The sequence below is a fragment of the Dipodomys merriami genome, unplaced genomic scaffold (assembly GCF_024711535.1).
Source record: "Dipodomys merriami isolate MVZ:Mamm:240054 unplaced genomic scaffold, mDipMer1.0.p SCAF_19, whole genome shotgun sequence".
Lineage (NCBI taxonomy): Eukaryota > Metazoa > Chordata > Mammalia > Rodentia > Heteromyidae > Dipodomys > Dipodomys merriami.
In genome coordinates this window covers 23,015,987-23,042,688 of record NW_027203270.1, presented here as the reverse complement: position 1 = coordinate 23,042,688, position 26,702 = coordinate 23,015,987, and the positions used below count along the sequence as shown (strand labels likewise).

Genomic DNA, 26,702 nt, shown 5'->3' with positions numbered 1-26,702 from the left:
GCAAAGAAGACTTCCAGGTCAATGGGCGGGACATGCGGCGAGTCGACCGTAATTGACCGGGGCCATGATTGAAGGGGCGGTTACTCCAGGTCAGGATCTGGGAGGAGATGCGGAAACATAGAACTCGTAATTATTGCGTCCTGGAGACTAGATTCTTAGATTTTGCAATGTTTTCCTGTCCTCAATTTTGAACTTGTAAGACGTGGAGATGGAAGATAATTTCTGCCAGCACTAAAGATGGCGAAAAACTTGGGCGCTAAGGACCCCCGGAAGCGGAAGCGGAAGCGGAATTACGTAAGCGGTCTACACGTGCGGCCCTGACCGTGGTACTCTGGGCGCGGGGTGTTGGTGAGTGATTGCTGTGCGAAGTGGGAAACCGAGGCCGAGTCAAATGCGGGACCAGAGATATTCCTCACTTTTACTTTAACCGTAGGTTTGAGTGACATTCCACCATGGGCAAGAAGGGCAAAGTTGGCAAGAGCCGGCGGGACAAGTTCTATCACTTGGCTAAGGAAACCGGTGAGGGTTCAAGGAAACAGTCTGGGGCCGCTTTACCTTCCAAGATACTGGAATCCATGTCCGCAGGAGGGTTGGTGGGTTGTGAGGCGGGAGAAGCCCTGCCAGAAAAAGTGCTCCGCGGACATTGATCTGGCCCCCCCCCCCCCCCACTTCCCAGGTTACCGTTCCCGCTCTGCTTTCAAGCTGATCCAACTCAATCGCCGCTTTCAGTTCCTGCAGAAAGCTCGAGCCTTGCTGGACTTGTGTGCTGCACCAGGAGGATGGTAACAGTTGGCATGGGTGGCTTCTGATGTCACCCTGTTCCTGGGTGTCTTAGAGTTGGCGCTGGGGAGGACGGATTCAGGATCTCTTCCTGCAACCCCAGTAGTTATTTCACCCTTAAACTAACATATATACTGCTGACCACAAGGGTTTTTTTTCCCCTACATGTTGAGGCCAGTTGCCTACTTGACTGGAGAAAAGGCTTGGATTTTGTAAAGATGGCGTATTCTGATCATGTCACCTAACAGGTTATGAGTGAGAGAGAACATTTCCAATGGAGAGAGGCAGTCCTAGGTTTTTTAAATCTTCATTTCTTTTTTTTTAATTTAATTTTATTTTATTTGTGAACATACTGTACAGAGGAGTTACAATTACATGGGCAGGATAATGCGTACATTTCTTACCAAGCATTGCAGCCTCCTCCTGTGTTTACCCTTCACATTTCATTTCTTTAATAGGTTGCAGGTGGCTGCCAAGTTTATGCCCGTATCCAGTCTTATTGTGGGTGAGTGCCTATTTTCTGGGTCCTTAGGATGTATATGTATAAAGTACTTTGTTGTGTATTTCTCTTTTTGTTTGAGGCTGCCATTTAAGTACTGTGATCTGATTTCTTCCAGGAGTGGACCTGGTCCCAATCAAGCCTCTCCCCAATGTGGTGACTCTCCAGGAAGACATCACAACAGAACACTGTAGGCAGGTAATTTGAACCTCTCCTTTTTTTCCTTTTTTTTTTTTTTTTCTGGCTGGTACTGATGTTTGAATTAGGATCTCTGGCTTGCTTGCTCAGCTGAGCTATGACTCAGCCTTGCTTTTAGCTGGTTGATTGGAAGTAAAATCTTACAGAGTTTCTGCCTGAGGTAGCTTTGAACCATGATTTTGTATATCTCAAATTCCAGTAGCTAAGATTACAGATGTGAACCACTGGCTTCTGCCAGTCACATTTTAGACAAATATATACACTCAACTCCTAAAGACAAATTTTTTTTCTCTTAATCATGCTTTGAGAACAGTGCCTATATAACATCTCTGTGACAAAGACCACAGCAATCCTAGTGTCCACCTGAGCCTTATTTATAGTCAGGGGTAGAGTTTGGAATTTAGGAGAGGACAGCCACATTCAGGGAAGTCCTTACCCATGGATTTGCCATTATGCCATATGTTTTCATTTTGTTTCCTGTTGTTACCTCCAGTACCTGGCACATGACATGGCCCTTGGTGGGCATTCACTAAGTGACTGAACCCAGGACTCTTTAAGTAATTCCTTCTCTTTCTCATTAGGCCCTGAGGAAGGAGCTGAAGACCTGGAAGGTTGATGTTGTGCTCAATGATGGGGCCCCCAATGTCGGGGCTAGCTGGGTCCATGATGCTTACTCACAAGGTACAGGGAATGTGGAGCTTGAGAAGAGTCAGCATGGAGGTGTTGTTCCCTCAGGCTGCAGTTTCTCACCAATTGTCTTTTATCCACAGCCCACTTGACACTGATGGCTCTACGTTTGGCTTGTGATTTTTTGGCCCGTGGTGGCTGCTTTATCACGAAGGTTTTCCGATCCCGTGACTATCAGCCCCTGCTGTGGATCTTCCAGCAGCTGTTCCACCGTGTCCAGGCCACCAAGCCCCAAGCCTCTCGCCATGAATCAGCAGAAATCTTTGTAGTCTGTCAGGGTAAGCATTACCTCCTTCTGTTCCTTGACTTAGCTTCTCAATTACCAAACCACACTGTTAAATATATCTTGTCATTTTAGGATTCCTGGCTCCTGACAAGGTTGATAGTAAATTCTTTGATCCTAAGTTTGCTTTTAAAGAGGTTGAAGTTCAGGCTAAGACTGTTACTGAGTTGGTGACTAAGAAGAAGCCAAAGGTGTGTTTGGGTACTGAAACTCTGGGGAAGCTGGGCCCAGTGGGCCCTTCAGATACTCCAACTCTCTTTCTTGCCGTGTCTTAAGGCTGAAGGATATGCTGAGGGTGACCTTACTCTCTATCACCGAACCTCTGTCACTGACTTCCTGCGAGCTGCCAACCCTGTTGACTTTCTCTCCAAGGCCAGCGAAGTGAGTTCCCAGACTTGAGGGAGATAAGGGGCCCCAGAAACAGGGCCTAAGAATCTCCCCTGACTCCTTTTCCTCAAATAGATTTCAATAGATGATGAAGAGTTGGCACAGCATCCAGCTACCACTGAGGATATACGGGCTTGCTGTCAGGACATTAAAGTGCTGGGGCGCAAGGATCTCAGGTATGAAGTGGTGTAGGGGTAGAGGCCAGGACACAAAGGAAGACTTTGAAGACCATGATGTTGAATCTCTGGGGACTAGGATTTTTTTGTGCTAAAAGTTTGTGACTGAAATTTGAAGAGTGGGCTAAAAACAGGAGGGCTCAAGGATAGAGACAGAGATGTTTAGATCAGTAATGATATTTACTGGGTAGGTCCCTACTGAACTGGAGAACAAAGCTTCGCCGATACGTAGCCAAGAAGCTGAAAGAGCAAGCAAAGGCACTGGATATCAGGTGAGCAGGGAAGTAAACTAGCGCAGGTATGACTGGGTATTATGGGAATGTCTGGGGAAATAACCAAACTCCTTGGATTATTTTTTCAGCCTCAGCTCAGGAGAGGAAGAAGGTGGTGATGAGGAAGAATCTACAGCTGAGACAAGGCAGCTCTCTAAGGAGGAGGAAGAAGAGGAGCAGTTGAACCAGACCTTGGCAGAGATGAAGGCCCAGGAAGTGGCAGAACTAAAGAGGTGAGCAGAGCTGACGAGCAGCTTAGAGAGCCCCTAAATATGAGGGGGGAGGGGAAGAAAGGCAGAGAGAGAATAAATGTGACCATCTCTGAAGATTCCCTCAACTATCCCCTCAGGAAAAAAAAGAAGCTGCTACGAGAACAGAGGAAGCAGCGGGAGCGTGTAGAGCTGAAGATGGATCTACCTGGGGTCTCCATTGCGGATGAGGGAGAGACTGGCATGTTCTCACTTCGTACCATCCGAGGTCACCAGGTGGGTTGGTGAGGTATGGATTTAGAAAACAAGGAGTTCAGGTGTCCAGAGGTGGGATGGAGGTTGGGTTAATGCTCAGTGGGTATGGTTGCTATTTGCCTATAAAATGACTTAGTCACTGAAGTTGGAGACAAAGGGAGATATAGGAAAAAGGCCCATTATTTAAAGGCCAAAAAGGAAACATACACCTAAAAGGATGAAATTAGGAACATTTGTCAAGTGTACAGACTAACCAAGAGATACTAGCCAAGGGCTTGGTTTATAAAAGAAATACCAGGCACCTGGGTTACCAGTATGGGTGTCTCTCTGTAGAAGCACTGTTGAGTTCACTGTGTCCTAGTAGCTGGCTTCTGGGCTGATGTTTTTATTGAACAAAACATGCTTATCCTGATTTTTTGTTTTTTTAAAAAAATAGCATGGGAAGTGGTGCTGTGGCTGAAGTGGTACAGTGCTAGCCTTGAGCAAAAGGCAGCTTAGGGGGGAAAAAATCCCAACAATTTCTCTTTAGCCTATAATTCTAGCTACTCAGGAGGCTGAGATCTGAGGATTGCAGTTCAAAGCCAGCCCGGGCAGGAAAGTCTGTGAGACTCTTATCTCCAATAAACCACTAGAAACTGGAAGTGGTGCCTTGAGCTGAAGAGCGCAGGGACAGCGCCCAAGCCCAGAGTTTAAGCCTCACACCAATCAAAAAAAAAAAAAAAAAGGCAGCTCAAGGACAGTGCCTAGGCCCTGAGTTCAAGCCTCAGTGTATGCACACATACACACAGATTGTTGGTTGCAATCTCTGGTATGTTGTGCTAAATACTGATAAAGTTCTGGGATTCAGGGGGTCAGTTCTGTTACCTGCAGTTACAGGAGCTCCTTTTTTCAGTGGCATCACAGTGTATAGATGTTTTTGTTTGTTTTTGCCAGGCTTGGACTCTGGGCCTGGGGCACTGTCCCTGAACTTCTTTGCTCAAGGGTAGCGCTCTACCACTTGAACCACAGCTCCACTTCCAGCTTTTGTGGTTAATTGGAGATGTCTTATGGGCTTTCCACCTCAGGTAGCTTCGAACCATGATCCTATATTCTCAGCCCCCTGAGAAACTAGGATTACAGACCCTGAAGACCTTGCTCTAGGTGCTGTGATTGCCTCTTCCAAAAAAGCTAGGGTTATAGAGCAACCAAACGAGCTTTAAATGGTATTCTCATGTGACTCAGGTGCCTTCTGAGAGTGAATTTAGTAAGAGGCTCAGGTATCATCTGTAATGCTAGATCAGCTTTGAGAGATTTTTAAACCAATGAAAGGAACAGATTAGAACCCTAGAGGGTTGCAGCTGGTTTGTTTGTAAAAGGAGAATGATGTATTTGCTGAGTATGAACTAAGATAACTAACATGGTAAGAAGGATTATTTCCCTTAAATCCACAATGTTTTTGTTACACTTCAGTTACTAAAGGAAGTAACACAAGGGGACATGAGTGCTGCAGATACATTTCTGTCTGATCTGCCAAGGGATGACATCTACGTGTCAGATGCTGAGAGCGACGACGACGATTCTTCTTTGGACAGTGACCTAGATCCAGAGGAGCTGGCAGGATTAAGAGGACATCAGGGTGTCAAGAACCAAAAATGGTAAGGAGTATGTAAGACAGGAGACTGTGCTGCCACCCTCAGCATGACTCCTGAGGCAGTTAGCATGGTTACTGCCAGAGATGGGCATGGTGAGAAAAGCCCTAAAGGTCTCCTAACTTTCCTTTGAATCTACAGTGTGCAATTTACTCAAGAAGATGATAAAGAGGAGGGAGAAGAGAATCCATTGCTGGTACCATTGGAAGAAAAGGCAGTACTGCAGGAAGAACAAGCCAACCTGTGGTTCTCAAAGGTAAGAGGAGGTTGAGGCAAGACTAAGTAGACATGAGCATTCCTTGGAAGAAGAGCAGTTGATTTCTCCATCATAGGATGGCTTCAGTGGGATCGAGGATGATGCCGATGAGGCCCTGGAGATCAGTCAGGCCCAGCTGCTGTACAAGAGCCGTCGGAAGGGGCAGCAACAGCCATCACCACCGCCACCATCAGTATCACCTTCTAGTTTGAAGACTAAAAAGAAATCTCCCCCATGTCAAGATGAAGTTCCTAAGGACACAGAAGCTGCCACTGGCCCTGGAGGGGAAGACAGACATGACAGTTCAGACAGTGACAGTAGTAGCAGTGAGGATGAAGCAAGGTAAGTGGGTGCACAGCTGAGAGAAAATAGAAAAGCAGTGGTTTGGTTAAGTTTTTAGCCTTGGCTTTAAGTACCAAAGAGGCAGGATTTCTGCAAGTTCCATAGTGGTTTTAAGTAGGAAACAGGGTTAGTAAGGTAAAGTATGGTCTGAAAGGTGAGAGGGCTGAATATTCATAGTTGTCTTCTTCCACAGTTGGAAACAATCGCGTGGTAAAAAGCGTAGCCGTGGGCCTAAATCAGATGATGATGGGTTTGAAGTAGTGCCTATCGAAGACCCAGGTGAGAGCTCTGTACACAGTGCAACAAAACCAATGGAAACTTTAGAGTTGGGAATCAGGCTTTTGCCTTTTTCCTTTCCTCTCTAGTGAAACATCGGATTTTGGACGCTGAAGGCCTTGCTCTCGGTGCTGTGATTGCCTCTTCCAAAAAGGCCAAGAGAGACCTCATAGATAATTCCTTCAACCGGTCAGGCGCCCAAGTATCATTAAGTGGGTGATTTCTTCCTTAGGAAACTTGGTAATAGTGATTAGTGTTTACACCGGTGTTCTCTTCCCTCTACCCAGGTATGCATTTAATGAAGAAGAGGGAGAACTTCCAGAGTGGTTTGTGCAGGAAGAGAAGCAGCACCGGGTAAGGCAATTGCCTATTGATAAGAAGGAAGTGGAGCATTATCGGAAACGCTGGCGGGAAATCAATGCACGCCCTATCAAGAAAGTAGCCGAGGCCAAAGCCAGGAAGAAACGGAGGGTAAGTGATTGGTTCAGGCTTCCTGATGTTAAAAGCAAATGTATGCAGGAACAGGAGGTGTCACCTAACTAATGTTCCCTTCCAGATGCTGAAGAAGCTTGAACAAACCAAGAAGAAGGCAGAAGCTGTGGTGAATACAGTGGATATCTCAGAACGAGAAAAGGTGGCCCAGCTGCGAAGGTAAAGAGAGACACACCAGGTCACATGGGGTTAGCTTAAAGGAGCATTAAAAAAGAGGCCTCTAACCTGCTTTCTTCTATTTTAGTCTCTATAAGAAGGCTGGACTTGGCAAGGAGAAACGCCAAGTCACCTATGTTGTAGCCAAAAAAGGTGTGGGCCGTAAAGTACGGCGGCCAGCTGGCGTCCGGGGTCATTTCAAAGTGGTAGACTCCAGGATGAAGAAAGATCAGAGGGCACAGCAGCGGAAAGAACAGAAGAAAAAACACAAGCGGAAATGAGCTGAGCTACTTGGGCCCTGGCAACTAAAGACTAAGGGAAGATAGAGTTCACTGGCGTTACTGGTACCAGCTCTGCCCTTAGCTTATTACATAACAGCTGAAAAAACTGGAGCTCTTGGATACCTACAGTTCCACAGTGGTCCTGAGCGGCAAGAATGGTTTCCCCATGACAGCACTGAGACTGGTCTTGTATTGACAGACCCACAATTTTCCATGAAGAACTACAGGGTACTGGATAAAGAGGGGAAATTGGTTTGTTGTAGCCTCTTGGCTGGGCATGTAATCCTCAAGTCTTCCTTAAGCTGAATAAAACGAAGCTAGAAGAAATGTCTTTACTGACAGTTTAATTAAGCAAACACTTCCCCACGTTTCACACCATGTGCTACACTGTTCCAATCATAATTTATGCATTACTATAAGGTAGAAATAACAAACAGTCCGCAGGTCCCAGTAGTAAAACATTTACTAGAGAGCAAGCAGGAAAGGAATGCACATCTTAAAAGAAACCTTCACAAAGTCACAAAATTCAAAGTTTGTATATTTCTTTTCTTTTTATAAACAAGATAGAACAAAAATCATCAGAATCATTTCAGCAAAAGACTACCATTGGGGTAAGTTAAAAAAAAATACAATGAGATAGACACTTTAAAAGCTGTTGTTGGTTTTCTCTTTTTCATTTTAATTAACAATGCCTCAGACCTGGAGCAATCCTAGAATTCTTTCCAGGATCATCTTTTCCCTTCAATCATACTGGCTCTGAGATTCTCAAAGCCTGGTTGTGGAACGTGGCTTCTTCCTACATGTCTCAGGGCTGGATACAAACCTGGCTGGGGAACCTGAGCATTGGGTAGCTCCTTTCCCTGCAAACATCTGAAAGCACCAAATGGCTTCTCAAATAGTCCTTCAGTTCAATGGGTTGGGTTTGCAGAAGCCAACTCCTAAAATGAGGACTGCCTGGCCAAACAACTAAGAAAAGGAATTGGATTTACAGATGTTTACAAGGTGACATTTTAGTAAAAAATATAAGCTACTTATAAACCTAGAGTGAGTCTTGTGCCCTATAAGGCTCTTTCTTCCAAAGTATTTCCCACTTAACCCTTATAATAACTCACCCAGAGCCAGCAGAAGCTTCCCAGCTCTCATTGCATGCCAAAACTAAATAAAGCAGCTTCCCAAGGAAACATCTGAACAGTTATTCAGATGAAGGCATAATGTCTCTACACTCCAATTCTCCATTAGGAGCAAGGGGTCCTTATTCCTTAGACCCCAACCCAGCCCTGAGACACCTAGTTACCAAAATCTTTCTAAAAATAAAATGAAAGACAACTGATTTCACTCTGTGGCACATACCCTCTAACTGTCCCATCGACTTTTCTTGCGTTTGGGTGGTTCTGGGACAGCGAAACCATCAGCTGTCTTATCTGTCTTACTGTCTATCTTGCTGTTGTCCATCTTGGGGTCCACCTTGCTTTCACGATTACAACCTTCTTTCCTGCTTTCTCCATTTCGGCCATCATTTGCTCCCCGGCCCTCACCATGCCGGCCTGCATTTCCTCCGTGCCTGTTCTCTCCATGCCGATGGCTGTCAGTGTGCCGGCTGCTTTCTGTGTAACGGTATCCATCTCCGTGGCGACCACCATCTCCATGACGGGGGCTATCACCATGCCGATTGCCACTCTCTCCATGGCTATGACGGCCACCAGCCCGGTTCTCTGTATACCTCTCTCTTTTCCCATTGCCACCCCCAATCCCTTCTCGACTATTATTCCCTGAAGCTGTGTTGTTAACTCCTTGGGCTCCGATGGAAGGGTAGGTCACTGGTGCACTGCTGATGTTCCCAGTATTGCTAAAGCCTGGCATGCTTTTTGTGACACCAGTGACAGGGCTGTCAGGACTGTTGGGACCCTGTTGTGCTGAATTAGTTGGAACAGAATTCAAGCTTCCTGCACTAGTCCATCCACTTGCCCCAGCAGCAGAGCTTCCAGCCTTCTGATTACTTAAGCTGGCTGCAACAAAGTGACTCTTGTACTGCGACTAAAAAAGAGACACCAAGAATGAGTATTCAAAACAAAAACACCTGAGTTCAAGAAACTTGGGTATACATAAGCTTGATAATGGTGAAAGTATACAGAAACTCGAGATTAGCTATGATATCTTGGTATTGTTTTAACTAGTATCCTGATGGCCTTACAATACAAGCCCTTTTGTTCTTGTGCAGTAAAGAACTGAGATGGACACAATGTACTGAGAATTACACCTAATAGGCTAGAATAAAGCACCACTGTGTATAAAAGTTGGACACATTTATGGTCTATAGTTTTTTACTTAAAGTTAAAAACCCCCCAAAAGTTCTGAACACTCAAAATATTTTAAAAGTTTGACGGGGGCTTTATATTACATGTTAAATGGGCTAGAGGTAGCAGTAGAATGCTTGTTTAGCATGTAACAAGGCCCTGCGTCTGATCTCCAGGCTGAGTTTGACAGCAAAACCTAATTTGAACTTTAAAGGCTATCATTCAGCAGGGTGCTGGTGACTCACACCTGTAATCCTAGCTACTCAGGAAGATGAGATCTGAAGATACTGGTTCAAAGCCAGCCTGGGCAGGAAAGTCCATGAGACTCTTATCTCCAACTAAACACAAAAACACAAGTGGAGCTGTGGCTCTAAATGGAAGAGCGCAAGCCTTGAACCAAAGAGCTCAGAGACAGTGCGAAGGCCCCAGAATTCAAGCCCAATGACACACACACAAAAAAGCTATCATGTGGTTTCAAAATTAATAATAATCTTTCTTTACTAGGGTGTTATATGTCACACCATGTATCACATTATTGTTCTCAAATCTAAAAAGTAAACCTTAGCCAAGGTACCCAGGTGAATAAATATGGAAAATGGAAATGGATGCAATTAGAGGATATCCATACTGTGACAAGCCAAGCTCAAATGACAAAATATTGTGTTTTAATTCATGTGGAATCTACACCTAAAAGATACAGATCCATTTAGGTATAAATATAGGTGAACCCAGAACATGACTACTAAGGAGCTGAGGAAGGGAAAAAAGGTGAACAATTTTGATATATATTTTGAAAGAGAATTAATATAGTTGAAATAGACTGCAACTTGTAAAAACATGTTAAACTTGGGAAAAAGAGTGGCTAAAAGGAGAGTAAGTGGAACAGATTGTGAAACGTATATGTGGAAATATAACAATGAAATTCTCTGTATAATGAATATAAGCTAAATATAAATAAGTACTCAAATTCTGAATTCCTAAGAAAAGGTTTCTGAATTCCTATATTAATAAAAACCCCAAAATCTTGGAACCATCAGTATAGAGACCCATAAAATGTGTGCATTAAGACCCACCTAGTGAAAATGCCAACTAGTTAAAAGTAGTATGGAAAAAAAGATAGGCTCAGAGTTCTTGTGAGGTCACAGAATCAAACTGATCTCAGCCCCAAAAGAAGGCAATTACTCTCAAGTAAAATGCCAATTAAATTGCCTTAGAGGTGGGACAACACCAGACTGTGGAAACCCTGTCTCACACATGATCAGCACAAGAGTTCCTCAAACTATACATTTGTTCTCTAGGCAAGCTACTATTAAGTTTGTATGGGAACTCTAAGCAGTAAAAAAATCCTAAATCTAACATGAAGTCTACAAGCTAAACACCATCTCAGGAAGGCCCAAGGATACTGTTAATAGCTTTTTAAATGAAATGTCAATTTTCAAACCTGAAAAGCTGCTTTCATTGCTGTTAGCCGATCTCCCATGGCTCCTGTGGAGGGCTTATACGCCTCATAATTGCTCATTACATTATTTCCTCGGTCCTAAAAAATAAACACACCAATGAAGATGGAAGAATAGGTGGGAAAGCAACTATACAGATGGGATCTCTGAGGCAAGAACTGCAGTGCAACTGGAGCTAGGTATTTTAAAGAAAATTATTTATGCTTTGTGAGAAAAAGTGCAGCAATGATGGGTCACTTTAAAATGTAAACACCTAGGGCTGGGAAGGTGGCTCAGTGGTAAGAGTGGTAGAGTGCTTGCCTTGCATGCATGAGGCCCTGGGTTTGATTCCTCAGCACTGCATAAGCAGAAGCAGCCCGAAGTGACGCTGTGGCTCAAGTGGTAGAGTGCTAGCCTTGAGCTGAAGAGCTGAGGGACAGTACCCAGGCCCAGAGTTCAGTCCCCACGACCAGACCCCCCCCAAAAAATGTAAACACCTCAAAACCCACTAATTATATTCCTGAGAATTAAAGTTAATAATCAGAAATGCAGTCAGATTATAATGCACTGTTACGTATTATTACATAAGGATTCAGTTAAGTAAAAATTACATTAAAGATGAAAAGGAAATCAATAAGCACATTATGTAACTGCTTAGGCTGTGAATCAAGACCATTAAGGATCAGAGTCTCTGCTTCAACTTTTACCAAGTGTATGACTTTAGGCGCTTCAATTTTACTATCTGCACTTATTTTTACTGGGTTAAAGACTGACTTACTTTTAAGAAAAGTAAATAAATGGGAATTTGTAACCACACAGCTATGAATTCCAATTATTATTTATTTAGTTTTTAATTGGTCCTAGGGCTTGAATTCTGGGCCTGGGCACTGTCCCTGAGCTCTTCAGCTCAAGGCGAATGCGCTACCATTTGAGCCACAGCACCACTTCCAGTTTTCTGATGGTTAATTGGAGATAAGAGTTTCATGGACTTCTGCCTGGGCTGGCTCTGAACTGTGAGCCTCAGGTCTCAACCTCATGAGTAGCTAGGATTACAGGAGTGAGCCATTGGTGCCTGGCTGAATTCCATTAAAATTTGAATATTATACTGCCAATTTGTTATTAATAAATTGATCTGTTATTTTAAAAGTTTTTGAAATATTTTGAATCTGCTGAAGTTAGGCTAAAACAAAATTAGCCATGGGGGAGGAGAGACGAAGGAGAGTAACAGAGGGGAAGAACCTGACATTGTATGCATCTATGGACATGGCACATGAAATCTCTTTGTACAATTGATGCTAATGAAAAGTGTGGGACAGCTGGGCCCCAGTGGCTCATGACTGTAACCCTAGCTACTCAGGAGGCTGGGATCTTAGGATCATGTTTCATAGCCAGCCAGAGCAGAGAAAATCTGTGAGAATTTAATCTACAATTAGTCAAAACAAACAGAAAAAACCCAAAAACCTAGTAGAACTGTGGCTCAAGTGGTAGAGCAATAAATAGCCTTGAGCAAAAGAGTTCAGGAATAGGACCCAGGCTCCAAGTTCAAGCTCCAGTACCTATATTAAAAGAGAGAGAGAGAGAGAGAGAGAGAGAGAGAGAGAGAGAGAGAGAGAGAGAGAGACAGAGAGAGACAGAGAGAGAGAGAGAGAGAGAGAGAGAGAGAGAGAGAAATCTTGGTGACAATCAGGAAAATTTAAATATGGATTGGGAGGGTTGCAGTTGCAAACTAAACTCAAGCAAATAGTGAGATTCCCATCAACAAACAGGTGTGGTGCCCAAGTTTATAATTCTAGCTAAGTGGGAGATGTAGGTAGGAGGATAGCATTCTGAGGCTGGATCAGAACAAAAAGCTCTCTAGACCCTTAGAAAAATAGAGCAAAAGGGCTGGATGAGTAGTGTAGTTGAGTAGTGTAGTTGCTTATCAAACGTGAGGCCCTAGATTTTAAACCTGCTACTATAAAGCACCCCCACCAAAGTGCTGCTTTTAAATCCAGAATTCTGAATCACAGATAGTTTGAACTTACTGTATTCTCAGAGCCCAGGCCAGGCCGTTCCCTATAGCCCAAGCCTCCTCCACCAATGTTCAGCTTTTTGCCTTTCCCTCCTTTGAATCGTGACTTCCGAAACCAGGCATTCTGCAATAAACACAATTTAAGGTTAAGCTCAAGCAAGGAAGGAGAACCTTTTCAACAAGTCACTTGAAAAGTGAGAGCAATCCATGACAAGAGGATAGTGCAGATATCCCAGGACACCTCATAACTACCCTTTCCTTCTGCCGACTTTCTTGTCCTGCTTGTTATTTCCCTTCCTTGCCTGTTATATTATCAGGAACAATCGGAAGTATGTTCAGCCCCTTACCTGCATTGCCAGATCTAGGAGCTCCTTGGAAACATGTTGATTGGCCCCTTCCAAGTTCCGGACGAGGTCACCAGCAAAATTGCTGTCCTTGGGGGTCAGTAAGGTATAGGCCACGCCCTTCTCACCTGCTCTTCCAGTGCGGCCAATTCTATGAGTATGGGTATCAATGTCTCGTGCCACATCATAATTAATGACAGTTTTAATTGAAGGAATGTCCAGACCACGGGCTAAAATATAAAGCAATCCAATTATTTTCTTTCACCTACAGTCAAAAAATCAAATTAACTAAAAAGAATCCACATTTCCCTTAACTAACCTAGGCAAAGGGCATGGGTTTGGTGAGCTTCCCTCCATACAGACACATAAGCTAGCCTCTAGAAGAAACAGCACAACATAGATTCCATGATCCTAGGCTACCTTATATTAGGAACTTCTATTGTTTGCCAACAATAATCTGCCATACCTGCCATGAATTGCAGAGCTATGCATTCAGCCAGTTCTGATGCTACAGGTATTATTACAAGACATGCATCCTTATACACAGAGATTAAGGTTATTGGGAAATTCATACTCTACCTGCAACATCTGTGGCCACTAGGACTGGGATGTCTTTCTTCTTAAAATCAGAAATGACCTTGTTTCTCTCACTTTGATCCATGTCTCCATGGAGCAGTCCAAGATTATGACCCTCCTGCTTAAGGTTATTGGCTAGCTCTTCAGCATTGGCTTTTTTAGTAACAAACAGGAGAACACTCCCAGAGGAAGTAAACTCCACCAGACGCCGGGTAAGCCAGTTCCATTTACTAGGCCCAGAATGGAGTATCTCTACAATCTGTGTCACATCTTCGTTTGCCTAAAAAAATGAAAATAAAACAGATGATTGTGATACTGGTGCCAAAGGACACGCGAAGGACCAGACATTGTTTTCTGTCTACATCTGAAGAACTTCCAACAATTCCTGTTCCCTCTGGGCCTTCCTTCAATTTGGCAAGTACAGATCAGAACTTAATCCCTCTTCTCAAATCACTGGCTCTCTACCTCGCCCTGGCTGGTACACATGTCTATCTAATTTGTATGTCTAATACTTCAAAACACTTTTTAAATATGCTTATTTAGATTAGTCCTAATGGAATAAACTTCTAATCACTGTTTCAAGCACAATTCAAACATGAACACAAAAGGCATTCAAAAATGAAAATTGGAGCCGGGCGCTGGTGGCTCACGCCTGTAATCCTAGCTACTCAGAAGGCTGAGATCTGAGGATCGCGGTTCAAAGCCAGCCCGGGCAGGAGAGACCATGAGACTCCTATCTCCAATAAACCACCAGAAAACCGGAAGTGGCGCTGTAGCTCAAGTGGTAGAGCGCTCGCCTTGAGCTGAAGAGCTGAGGGACAGCGCCCAAGCCCAGAGTTCAAGCCTCACGACTGACCAAAAAAAAAAAAAAGAAAATTGGCTGGGCACCGGTGGCTCACGCCTATAATCCTAGCTACTCAAGAGGCTGAGCTCTGAGGATGGCAATTCAAAGCCAGCCCAGGCAGGAAAGGCCGTGAAACTCTTATTTTCAATAAACCACCAGAAAACCAGAAGTGGCGCTGTAGCTCAAGTGGCTAGCCCTAAACTGAAGAGCTGAGGCACAGCGCTTAGGCCCATGACCGACCGAAAAGAAAAGAAAACTGGTTAGCGTTAAGGTGCTAACTAGATAGAAAACATGGCAACAGTTATTGTTGATAAAAATGTTTCTAATTTTGAGTATTTTAATAACAAAGAAATTATTAATATTTCAGGTTACAGACATGCTGTTACCCTATCAAATGTTATAAACGTGTACTGAAATGTCATGCTATTACAATTATATGTCATAAATTGAAAAAAAATTTTAAGTAAAAATATAACAAACTAAGCTGGGTGCTGGTAGCTCACACCTGTAATCCTAGCTACTCAGGAGGCTGAAGTAGTTCAAATTCAGCCTGAGCCAGAAAGTCTGAATCTCTTATCACAAATCAACCACCAAAAAGCTAGAAGTAAAGGTGTGGTTCAAGTGATAGAGCACTAGCCTTGAGAGAAAAACAAAAGCTCAGGAACAACATCTAGGCCCACACAAAAAGAGTCAGTACCATCTCAGATCACTGGTAATCTTCCAGAAAGAGTTTTTTATTTCTTTAAAAGTTTTTGAAAAGCAGGTGGTTCACACCTCTGATCCTAGCTACTCAAGAGGCTGAGATCTGAGGATCACTAGAAGCTAACTCAGGCAGAAAAGTCCATGAGACCCTTATCTCCAATAAACTACTCAGAAAAAGCCAGAAATGGTGCTGTGGCTCAGGTGGTAGAACACTACCCTTGAGCACAAAGAGGCTGAGGATAGCACCTAGGCCCTGAGTTCAAACCCCAGGACTGGCAAAGGTTTTTGTTGCTGTTGTTGTTGTTTTGTTGGTGGTGGGGCTTAACTCTGGGCTTGGCTACTATCCCTGCACTCTTCAGCTCAAGGCAAGTGCTCTACCACTTGAGCCACAGTGCCACACAAAGAAGTTTTTAAAATAATTTTTTAGCCGGGCGCTGGTGGCTCACGCCTGTAATCCTAGCTACTCAGGAGGCTGAGATCTGAGGATCGCGGTTCAAAGCCAGCCCGGGCAGTAGAGACCGTGAGACTCCTATCTCCAATAAAACCACCAGAAAACCGGAAGTGGCGCTGTAGCTCAAGTGGTAGAGTGCTCGCCTTGAGCTGAAGAGCTAAGGGACAACGCCCAGGCCCAGAGTTCAAGCCCCACGACCAACAAAAAATAAAAAATAAAAAAAAAAATAAAAAATAAAATAATTTTTTAATTATGATTTTTTATTTGTTGATTTATTTTTTGGTCAGTCATGAGACTTAAACTCCTGAACTCTTTTCCTCAAGGTTAGACCTCTAGAACTCTACCACTTTGAGACATTTTGAGCCACAGCACCACTTCCGGTTATCTGGTGGTTAACTGAAGAGTATCATGGAATTTTCTGCTCAGGCTGGCTTTGAAATGTGATCCTCAGATCTCAGCCTCTCCAGCAACTAGGATTACAGGTGTAAGCTACAGGTGCCCGATGTAAAGTATTTTTAACTATTCAAAAAATATGAAATGAACATAATCAACACTCACCCATCACTCAGCCTTAACAATTATCAATATTTTGGCAATTTTGTTTTACTTATCTCCCTGTAACTTACACATTTTATTTTTTATTTTTTATTTTTTTGGTCCGGTCATGGGGCCTGAACTCTGGGCCTGGGCGCTGTCCCTCAGCTCTTCAGCTCAAGGCTAGTGCTCTACCACTTGAGCCACAGCGCCACTTCCGGCTTTTTTCTTTTTTTAGCTTATGTGGTGCTAAGGAATCGAACCCAGGGCCTCAGGCATGCAAGGCAAGCGCTCTTTCACTGAGCCACCTTCCCAGCCCAACTTACACATTTTAAAGCAAATCTGAAACATGTTACCTTTTCATTTGTAATATTTTAATTTTTATCTCAATAACAAGGAATTAATTCCAGGCCCCCATATGAGAATAACCCACTGAGGTCCCACCCAGCCTTGCTTGGGATTACCTCTCCAATATCTCCTTGTACTACTCGAATAGGGTCAATCAAGATGTCTCTGGCCAATTTTTCGATCTTCTTCCGAAAAGTTGCACTGAATAAGAGAGCTAAAAGCAAAGTAAATTCTGTTAAACAAACAGTATGATTTTTCAACTAAGTTAACCCACTAAGCTTCTTTGATATTCAGAATTAATGTGCTTTTTCTACATAAACCCACTTTAACTTTAAAAATTAGTTTAAAAACTGATTTGCTAAAGGAAAAGATCTTATCTTACTCAAAGTATATTATACTTTTTAGTCAAAAGTGAACTGTTGCTCTGGTTCAGGAAAAAGTCTTGATTTCTATACAGATGTGCAATGCAGTAAACTACACAACTGTAAACTGTATACACTGGGGCAAGTTATTTAATTTGTAATCTTAGTTTTATCACCTAAACAGATGAATAGTCAGATCTAGTTATCTCTAGGGCCCTGTCTACCCCAAAGAAGTGGTTGTTAACCTCACTTATTAATCACTGTCGCTTTTCATAACTGTGAGTGTTTATAGGGGCAATCAGGATGGCAAGCATTCATTTTTGAGTATAAATGTAGTTGTATAAGAGTTGATTCATTCATACATACTCTGTCTGTCCGGACGAACATGACTTGCTATGGACCGAACCTGGTATTCTAGAAGAAGCAGAATAGTAAAATTAACATCACAAACCCTATAATAAAGTTTAACAGCTTTGGAAAAAGTCATTTTAGTAAAATTCTCACAAGAAGTCCTAAGAGTTAAGGAAAATTTAAACTACTACATATATCATTCTCTATTTCCTCCACATAGCTGAGCTGGGCTGATGGTAGTAATAACAGTCAAAGAAATCAGAAGGGAAAGATCTTAATGATTTGACATTAACCTACCCAAGAATACAATTTTTTTAATGTAAATAAAAATGAATAAACAGAGAAAATACTCTTCCCTGTACAAAACCAATTTTGAATTGACTCCATTTAGACTAGCATATTTTTCCTGAGATAATTCCCCAAAATACTACATTTTTTTTGGGGGGGGGGGGGGGCGGGGGTCCGGTTGTGGGGCCTGAACTCTGGGCCTGGGTGCTGTCCCTCAGCTCTTCAGCTCAAGGCTAGCACTCTACCACAGCGCCACTTCTGGCTTTTTTTTTTCTGCTTATGTGGTGCTGAGGAATTGAATCCAGGGCCTCAAGCATGCAAGGCGAGCGCTCTACCACTGAGCCACCTTCCCAGCCCCATTTATTACATTCTTATAACAGTATCTCTACTATATGATATTTTAACTTCTTTCATGCTGACAAAATTGGTTAAGTCTAGAACAGTTGAAAAAAAAAAAAAAAGTAATATCATGACGACAGAAGAAATGTATTCAAGGCATACCGAATCCCATGTCAAACATTCGATCTGCTTCATCAAACACAAGGTAAGACACTCTTTGAAGATTGGTAGCTTTCTTCTTCACATGATCAATTAGTCGACCCTATGAGATTCACAAAGTAAATATTAAGTAAAAATTAAAGGCATTTACAGAGACTTTCTCAAGCTGAACTCTTGGCAAAAGTGCTAATTCTTTAATCTTAGTAATAGATATTGGTCTGACATCCTTAAACTTTATTTACATATTACACAGTCCAAGAAACAGAGATTTTGAAAACTCTATTAAATTCTTCCTTTATATTACTTGTGGTTTATATTCGATGGCCAGAATCACTCTTAAAATACATTCTGAAATATCTGGTTTGAAACCTTACTCATGGATTTTATATACACAATCTTCTGGGCAGTTCTAACCACACTGTGAATATCTTTCTATTCTTTTTTTTTTTTTTTGTCGGTCGTGGGGCTTGAACTCTGGGCCTGGGTGCTGTCCTTCAGCTCTTCAGCTCAAGGCGAGCGCTCTACCACTTGAGCTACAGCGCCACTTCCGGTTTTCTGGTGGTTTATTGGAGATAGGAGTCTCACGGTCTCTCCTGCCCGGGCTGGCTTTGAACCGCGATCCTCAGATCTCAGCCTCCTGATTAGCTAGGATTACAGGCGTGAGCCACCAGCGCCCGGCTCATCTTTCTATTCTTTGTGCTTTAGAAACTGCAGTTCCATTTTTAGGAGAATAATAATAATAATAAAAACCCAACTATTTGAAATAAAGGTCAAGTGTAGCTGGTTATGTCTATGTCTATGACCATAGATACTCTTACTGGATTGCTATTTTGGCCAAGCAATCTTTCTTAAACCAAAACCAGAAGCTGTGATTCATTAGGGTATTCCCAGCCCTGTTTTATGTACTACGTTTGGGGAGAAGGGATTCTCTCCAAAACTATTTTCCATACTGAGAGAGTAAGGAGTCATTTAAACACAAGACATACTTACCGGGGTACATACAACAATCTCTGCCCCTTCCTGAAGGGCCTTGGCCTGTTCCCACATGCTCCCTCCTCCATATACTGCCACTGAGCGAAGATTATATGCCTTCCCAAACCTCTTGCATTCTGCATGGATCTATAAAGTTGTTAATAACATATTAACAAAGTATAAACCTAACAAATATCTTATCATACCCCAAAGGTATGAACATGAGGTATGATACTACAGAAGATGAAATATGGCTAAACCATGTTTATTCATTCTATTAGGTTAAAATTTTGCATGGAATTATTACTTCTCGTCATGATTTTATCATTATCTTTCTACAAAGAAAAATGAATTCACTGAGAAAAATTCCTGTGAGTATACAATATAATAAACAGTTCCCACAATATCTCTGCCCATTCCCCCCAAAGTTCCCTGTCATTCTACCCACTTGACTAGCAGTTAGTCCCTTCCTATCCCACATATGGAAAAGGGCATATAACATACAAAGTACATACCTGCTGGCAAAGCTCCCTAGTAGGGCAAACAATAACTGCAATTGGCCCATCACCTGGTTCCAATTCCTTCTGATCCATTATGTGAATCAACATGGGCCAGATAAAGGCTGCAGTTTTTCCACTGCCTGTTTTGGCGATACCAATCATGTCTCTACCACTTAATGCCACAGGCACACCCTAATGGAAAATAAAAAGTATATACAGTTTAAATTTTAATTCTAATGATGAACTGAAGGACCCCCTAGGAAAGTATAAATGACTATTAATGACATTCACTTCCAATGGAACAAAAACATACTAGCCATGAATAGGGAGGAAAACCTGACATTCTCATAGCTTCTTGATTTATAGGAAATAACACCATTCTCTTCACGTGGATCAGTCACCATGACCAGGATATGAATATTTCCATTTTTCAACTTTATAAATTTGTAACAATTTATAAAGGAGCTGCTCAAAATTTTTAAATGTCCTCCCCTTGAGAAGGCATAGACAATACAAAGAAAATTCACGTTTTCTGTATAGGAATAAATAAATCCAATATAGGAGATCAGAAACCACTTTGTTCAGTAATAAACAAAAATTTTTAGGTCAAAGACAAAGAAATTCTAGTCACTGGTAGTGGTAAATTTGACCATGTACAAATCGTGGGGGTCATTTTGTTTTGGGTGGTATTAGGGACTGAACCAAGGGACTTGCACAAGCTATGCAAGTACTCTACTTCTTGAGCCATACACTCAGCAAGAAAGATCTTGCATAGATATAGTGCATTCTGAATCTTTTTGTTAGGTTTAGGCCATAAAATACTTTCATATCATATTTTCAAGGTACTTAGCAGATATGAAAGAACATTTTTCAGCTATTTAGCAACTTGTAGTAGTAAATAATTTATATGTATGCCCTTTAATTAATTTATTTATTTTGTTGGTTGTTGGGCTTGAACTCTGGGCCTGAGTGCTGTCCCTGAGCTCTTCAGCTCAAGATGAGCACTCTACCACTGGAGCCACAACGCCACTTCCGGTTTTTAGTGGTTAATTGGAGTTTCATGGACTTTCCTGCCAGGGCTGGCTCTGAACTGTAATTCTCAGATCTCAGCCACCTGAGTAGCTAGGAATACAGGCGTGAACCACTGGTGCTCGGCATGCTCTTTCATTTTTAAATTAAAAAAATACTCTTGGACTTCATATATGTATTCCCTCATCCCACCTTAACTAAATGAAAAGTTGAACACTAAGCCGAAGTTTCACATTAAATTCTGTTCTACTGCTTTGACTTGTCAACTAGATACTTTCCTTTACTTTCATTATGTTTTACTTACCTGGCACTGTATTGGAGTGGGCTGTGTGTACTCAGACTTCCGAATTTGGTGCATAAGTTGTTCATCAAAACCAAAATGAGCAAAACTACTTCCTGGTCTAGGTGGTGCAGCGCCAGAGACCTAGAGAAGAGACAACTCCAGGTATGACTTGTACTTCAACATAAACAGCATCTGAAGCACAGTATACTTGCTAGATCTAGCATTTTAGCTTCAAATGAAGTGAAAATATACATTTGCAGCCAAAAGGATATACTAAAAAGGCAAAACTTTTCAGTGTAACAACTCATCTATAAAACTCATGTATAATTATGTCATTTGATTTCAAAAGATTACAAAAATCTCCAATCTAAACAAGTTTTTCACAAAAATAAAAACCATTGAACTATTCGATGAACTTATCAGCTATTGTTCTGATCTTCTACTTTGCATAACCAGATAGTACAAAAATTAATAAAATGTACTCTCCTTTTTCTTGTGGTACCAGGGCTCTGCACTTGAGCCATGCTTCTAGGCTTCTTTGTTAGCAGTTCTCAAATAAAATATCACGTTTTTGCCTGCACAGGCCTCAAATTTTGATTCTCCTACCTTTGTCTCCCAAAAGAAGCTGGAATTACAGGCAGGTACCACCATACTCAGCCTGTATTTAAGAAAGAGTGCTGCTGACTTCCTTGCCTAAGCTAGTCTTGAACCTAAATCTTCTTGTCTCAAAAACTGGAAGTGGTGCTGTAACTTAAAGTGGCAGAGTGCTTGAGCAAAAACAGCTCAGGGCCAGTGCCTAGGCCCTGAGTGCAAGCCCCAGGAAAAAAAAAAGGTATTAATTTCTATTATTTATTTTTAAAGAACATTGCATAGAATTTGAGAAGTATCACATTATTTAAAAAATGTTATCTACTGTTTCTTCTTTCTGAAGAGATTGCTATGCTTTACTCCTTACCCTCTAAGCATAAAATATACAAAACTGACAATACACAAACCAAAAACTATCCTAGTCTAAAATATCTTACCTGAAGACTAAAAAAACAATCAAATAAAGACACATAAGCCCCAGGGATTGTTACTCTAGCAAAGATAGCTCAGGGATCATTAGAAAAGAAATCCAATGTTATTAGGTTTAGGAGGGCAATAAAAAATAAACCTAGACTAACATTAATAATACTCAAACACTTGCATATTGATTCTTACCCGTAGGTTGAGCTTGTGCCGAAGATCTATTAGCTGCTGTGGAGTGAGGTTGGTTATCTCCTCATGTTCATTGTAAAAATTTTTTTCAAATGGTGGGTAGTCAATCTGCAGGTCCAATTATTCAAAGTTAGTCTAGAATTCAAGAGTCAATCCTGTAAGTTTGATTTTAATGCAAAATGTTTACAAATATTACAAAATAAAACCTTTTCTGCTAGAAAGAATAAATTCATTTACTCTTGACAATCTTCCCAAAATTACAGCCTATACCTCTTCCTATTTTCAACTTAAACACCAACCGACTTCCTATAAGACCCTCAGGGACAGGTCAGATTTTAACAACCTTGAAGCAGACTAGAGAATATCTGCAATGCCAAAGACTTCAGAGGACATACATCCTACAAAAGGTATTCCACCAAATAATATTTAAATATGTTTTGGATTAAGTGATTCACTAGCATTTTAAAAACATTTCCAATATCTCATCTGGAGATTTCTGTACTTTGTTTTTTTAAAAAAAGGGACTAAACAGATCTGGTGGTATATACCTGTAATCACAGCACTTTGGAGGCTGAGGCAGGATTCTGGGCTAGAGGCTAATCTGGTGCTACACAGTGAAACACTGTTCCATAGAACCAAAATAAAACAAAAATAAACAAACAAAAAACCAATCTAACAGTTTTAGACACTGTATAAGCAGTTGATAATGAAGCCTAATCTGGCCTTGAACTCTTGATCCTCTGGCCTCAGCCTCTTAAAAGTGCTGAGATTATAACCATGTACCACCACATCTGACCATGAGAAAGTATTTTTAACTCTAAAGAGAGAGGTGGTCATTTCTGCTGCTTGTTCCACAGCTTACAGTAAAAACATTACCACATACAAATTTGGTTAAATGCATCTTTCTAATACCATGAAAATGTCTATTAAAGGAAATATTTTTTGGTGGTACTGGGTTTAACCTCAGGATCTCCTGCTTGCCCACAATCCCTCAAAAGCTTGAGCCACAGCCTCAATCTTACTGCTTTAGTAATTTCTTCAGATAAGATCTTGCTTTTTGTCTGGAGCCAGCCTCAGACTGTGACTGACCCTCCTACCTATGCCTTCTACCTAGCTGAGACAACAAACCATGCCATCACATCTGTCTTCTTTTTTTTTTTGGGGGGGGGGAGGGTCCGGTCATGGGGCCTGAACTCTTGGCCTGGGTGCTGTCTCTCAGCTCTTCAGCTCAAGGCTAGCACTCTACCACTTGAGCCACAGCGCCACTTCCGGCTTTTTTTTTCCCTGCTTATGTAGTTCTGAGGAATCAAACCCAGGGCCTTAAGCATGCAAGGCGAGCACTCTACCACTGAGCCAACTTCCCAGCCCCTACATCTGTCTTATTTCTTAAGATGGGGGGTCTCTCTAATGTCTGCCCTGGAATCTCAATCCTACAGATTTTTGCCTCCTCAACCAGAGTACTTTGAATTACAGGCCTGAGCCACCTTGCCTGGGTAAACTTACTTTTCAGGAAGGATTTAAGGACAGATGAACAAAATTTTCATCTTAGATGCATTCAAAGATACTTTGGTGAGCTGGACATGGTGGTGCACAACTGTTATAATTCTAGAACCTAGAAGGCTGAGGCATAAGAATACTTGAGGAAGGGCAAATAAGGAAGAATAAGAGAGGGAGTGAATATGATCAAAGTACATTATGAATGTATGTATGTATGTATGTATGTATGTATGTATGTATGTATGTATGTATGTATGTAAACACACAACAAAACCCTCTACTTTCTATAGTTTACATATGTAGAAAAAGCACTCAGCTATTGGGAAAACCTAAACATTAAACTCAGGGAAACAAGACTCAAATTCAGCAAGAAACACCATACCTCTGAATGATCAATGGGAGGAAGAGGATCGATAATTTTTTTGGAAGGTGCAATTGGATTTCCATCACTATCATATTCCAGATTGTCTTCTTCCTCTTCTTGAACCACACCAGCAGTTGGGTTTTCTGCCATGTACCGAAAGTAAGCTTCCTGCAGGAAAGCACAAGGATGCATTCACTCCCAAGCCGAGCTAAGAACATTTTTCTTCTTGTAATTAGTGCACATAGTATACCAGAAGACCTTATAAGTTTAAATAAATACCTACCAAGACAAGACTTTCACTAGTGAAGACTCCTTTTACCATAATGGTACTCAGAAGAAATGAGCAAGGCAGTTAGTACTACACAATGATTTAACTTGTTTGGTAAATAATTTACAAAGCTGTCTGCTCCAGTTTTTCTGGGTGGGTTGGGGGCTACAGAACACATACTTTGGCTTTACCAGTCCAAGTTTGGAAGCTGACAGTGATTAAGTCACAAACCTTGAAAGGGCTACACTGCTCACTCTGACTCTTACCATCCCACAAGTGAACAATGGCAAAAGGAAATTCTAACTACCAGTCATTAACATTCCACCATGAAATACAAGAATGACAAACAGAGCCCTTAGAAAGAGGTAGCACGATGCTGCTAGAGGCTACCAACAGATTTATTCAGAATAGACACTCTTGGATTTTAAAAAGTAAGCGGAATAAAGCTGTATTTGCTTTGATGTCAGATGATCAAAGGTTCTATCTTTAACATGGAGAGGAAGCCACATCAATCTTTAAAATATTACCAATTGGTCTCACAGGTAAAAAGGACATTCCCTGATGAATGTCAATAATGGCCATTTTAGTAAAGACAAACTCTACCTTGTCCCTAGTATAGACTTTGTGGGGTAAAAATAAAAGATAGAAATACTGCATAGGAACTCACTTGGTCATCTTCCTCTTCAATGTCATCTCGAATACCCCTGGAAAAACAAGCGGAGAAACAAACTTCCCTGCAAATGTTCCACATACCCAGCTCCATACTTACAGAAGATTAGTGTTGAATTCCATACAGGACAGGAACTCTCAACACTAACAATAACAAAGCAGCAAATAAGCACACTGTAAACTATACACTCATCATATAGGTGTGATTTCCCTATGACCTACACTTCACATTTTTTTTAATGGGATGATACGGTAACTATATAAACATTAGTAACTATCATCAGTATAAAGAGTAAAAACTTGCTTCATAAAGGTAAGATAGACAACACAGTTGTATTGTTAAAGAGAAAAAAAAATACCCCGCATTTGGTATACATATGTTCTTATTATTTCCCAAAGTTTCTATCTCTAGAGTAATTGCACTCAGACAAAATCAGCTGCCATGGGGAGGGAAGGGGGAGATAGAAAGGAAAATTATATTTTCACCTTTCAGAGTCTGGAAGTAAGACTCCTAAGCAGTTTACACAGAAGAAAAATACTGTCACCTTCTGCATTCCTCAAAATTTGCTTGTTTAGCTCCTATAAGCATCTCTTTCCAAACACTTCCCACCTGACTCAGAACAAATGCAATTTCTAAGGCCATCAGCAACACCACCCATGTAGTGAAGCTGGAAGAAGGATCCCATATACAACAAGCATATGTTTGTAAGTTGATACTTCATATGACACAGGAATCTTGGGAAGAACCTGAAGCACTCATTCTGCCAAGCAGAGGGAGAAAAAAGCTAACCAGGCCTGTCAGGAAAAGTTTTAAAAATATATTCAGCTCAAGCTGGGCACCAGTGGCTCACGTCTATAATCCTAGCTACTCAGGAGGCTGAGATCTGAGGATCTCGGTTCAAAGCCAGCCCAGGCAGGAAGGTCCATGAGACTCTTATCTCCAATAAACCACCCAGAAAACCAGAAGTGGCACTGTGGGTCAAGAGGTAGAGTGCTAGCCTTGAGCTGAAGAGCTAAGGGACAGTGCCCTGGCCCAGAGTTCAAGCCCCACGATCAAAAAGAAAAGAAAAAAACAAAACAAAACATATATATTATATATATTTAGCTCAGAAAAGGGCTTGTCTTTCCCAGAAATAAAGCAATAAAGTTCTGCCTATAGTTACTAAGGCTTGTTGTCATTCTTTAAATGAAACAAAGTTTTATTGCTAATAATACAGGTTATATTATATAATCACCATTATTTCTCATAAACAATCATACAGATATTAATCTATTTTATTTTAATCATAGGATGAAAAATAGGACAATGAACTCAAACTTTAATAAATTTTCTCCCCAACCCACATTTGTAACTCATTTTGTTTCCCAAACCATTGTTTATAATTGAAGACCAAATATTATTCTACCAAATAGAATATGCCTTTTAATTATTGCAAATATAGACTTCTGCCATCTATATACCTACACAGATAATCAAGATAAAGGGAAATCTAAGACATTTTTATATACTTTGATTTTTTTTCTCCTATAAACACTGGTGACATAGTCTTTGCAGTACTTTAGCAATTTTCAGGTAACTTTTCTGAAGAAGAAAATTACTTACTTGACATTTTTCCTTTCCTTGTCCTTGTCTTCCAACCTCTTCATATCTCTAGCTGCCTGATCCTATTGAAACAAAAAGGCTGTAATGGAATCATATGAACT

At 41.4% G+C, this 26,702-nt stretch overlaps 2 protein-coding genes across 5 annotated transcripts in view; one reads left to right on the top strand and one right to left on the bottom strand.

Annotated features, from left to right (window-relative positions):
* The first annotated feature begins 10 nt into the window (after positions 1 to 10).
* Positions 11 to 7,508, top strand: Ftsj3 (FtsJ RNA 2'-O-methyltransferase 3). 4 transcript variants are annotated; one of them, XM_070027749.1, is made up of 22 exons: positions 11 to 89; positions 201 to 348; positions 434 to 519; positions 677 to 782; positions 1,239 to 1,285; positions 1,398 to 1,477; positions 2,059 to 2,158; positions 2,248 to 2,442; positions 2,523 to 2,638; positions 2,724 to 2,828; positions 2,910 to 3,010; positions 3,202 to 3,282; positions 3,372 to 3,515; positions 3,632 to 3,767; positions 5,196 to 5,380; positions 5,516 to 5,630; positions 5,707 to 5,972; positions 6,166 to 6,251; positions 6,338 to 6,437; positions 6,536 to 6,719; positions 6,805 to 6,899; positions 6,985 to 7,508. In XM_070027749.1, exons 3-22 carry the CDS (start codon positions 453 to 455, stop codon positions 7,175 to 7,177), a joined length of 2,502 nt encoding a protein of 833 aa, XP_069883850.1. In that variant the 5' UTR covers positions 11 to 89; positions 201 to 348; positions 434 to 452; the 3' UTR covers positions 7,178 to 7,508. The 4 variants fall into 4 exon arrangements, with proteins under 4 accessions (XP_069883850.1, XP_069883851.1, XP_069883849.1 ...); XM_070027750.1 differs by having other exon boundaries at positions 22 to 294; XM_070027748.1 differs by having other exon boundaries at positions 22 to 348.
* Positions 7,509 to 7,622: 114 nt separating this feature from the next.
* The window catches only part of Ddx42 (DEAD-box helicase 42), a 36,771-nt gene continuing 17,691 nt past the window's right edge, over positions 7,623 to 26,702 (bottom strand). The window contains exons 4-18 of the mRNA XM_070027747.1: positions 26,602 to 26,663; positions 24,997 to 25,033; positions 24,080 to 24,229; positions 22,204 to 22,308; positions 21,022 to 21,141; positions 19,704 to 19,880; positions 19,207 to 19,335; positions 18,220 to 18,319; positions 17,446 to 17,493; positions 16,834 to 16,931; positions 13,842 to 14,118; positions 13,266 to 13,492; positions 12,932 to 13,042; positions 10,913 to 11,008; positions 7,623 to 9,211 (exon numbers count right to left, since the gene is read on the bottom strand). Of these exons, the coding sequence (XP_069883848.1) occupies positions 8,531 to 9,211; positions 10,913 to 11,008; positions 12,932 to 13,042; positions 13,266 to 13,492; positions 13,842 to 14,118; positions 16,834 to 16,931; positions 17,446 to 17,493; positions 18,220 to 18,319; positions 19,207 to 19,335; positions 19,704 to 19,880; positions 21,022 to 21,141; positions 22,204 to 22,308; positions 24,080 to 24,229; positions 24,997 to 25,033; positions 26,602 to 26,663 (2,418 nt within the window). The 3' untranslated portion in view covers positions 7,623 to 8,530. The remainder of the gene's footprint in view (positions 9,212 to 10,912; positions 11,009 to 12,931; positions 13,043 to 13,265; positions 13,493 to 13,841; positions 14,119 to 16,833; positions 16,932 to 17,445; positions 17,494 to 18,219; positions 18,320 to 19,206; positions 19,336 to 19,703; positions 19,881 to 21,021; positions 21,142 to 22,203; positions 22,309 to 24,079; positions 24,230 to 24,996; positions 25,034 to 26,601; positions 26,664 to 26,702) is intronic.

What these genes read in the sequence shown, in the direction of transcription:
- Ftsj3 (XM_070027749.1), top strand. Translation starts at nt 453, where the DNA reads ATGGGCAAGAAGGGCAAAGTTGGCAAGAGCCGGCGGGACAAGTTCTAT. An exon ending in TGTGCTGCACCAGGAGGATG is followed by an intron (nt 783 to 1,238) that starts GTAACAGTTGGC and finishes TTTCTTTAATAG; the next exon opens with GTTGCAGGTGGCTGCCAAGT. An exon ending in GTACCATCCGAGGTCACCAG is followed by an intron (nt 3,768 to 5,195) that starts GTGGGTTGGTGA and finishes GTTACACTTCAG; the next exon opens with TTACTAAAGGAAGTAACACA.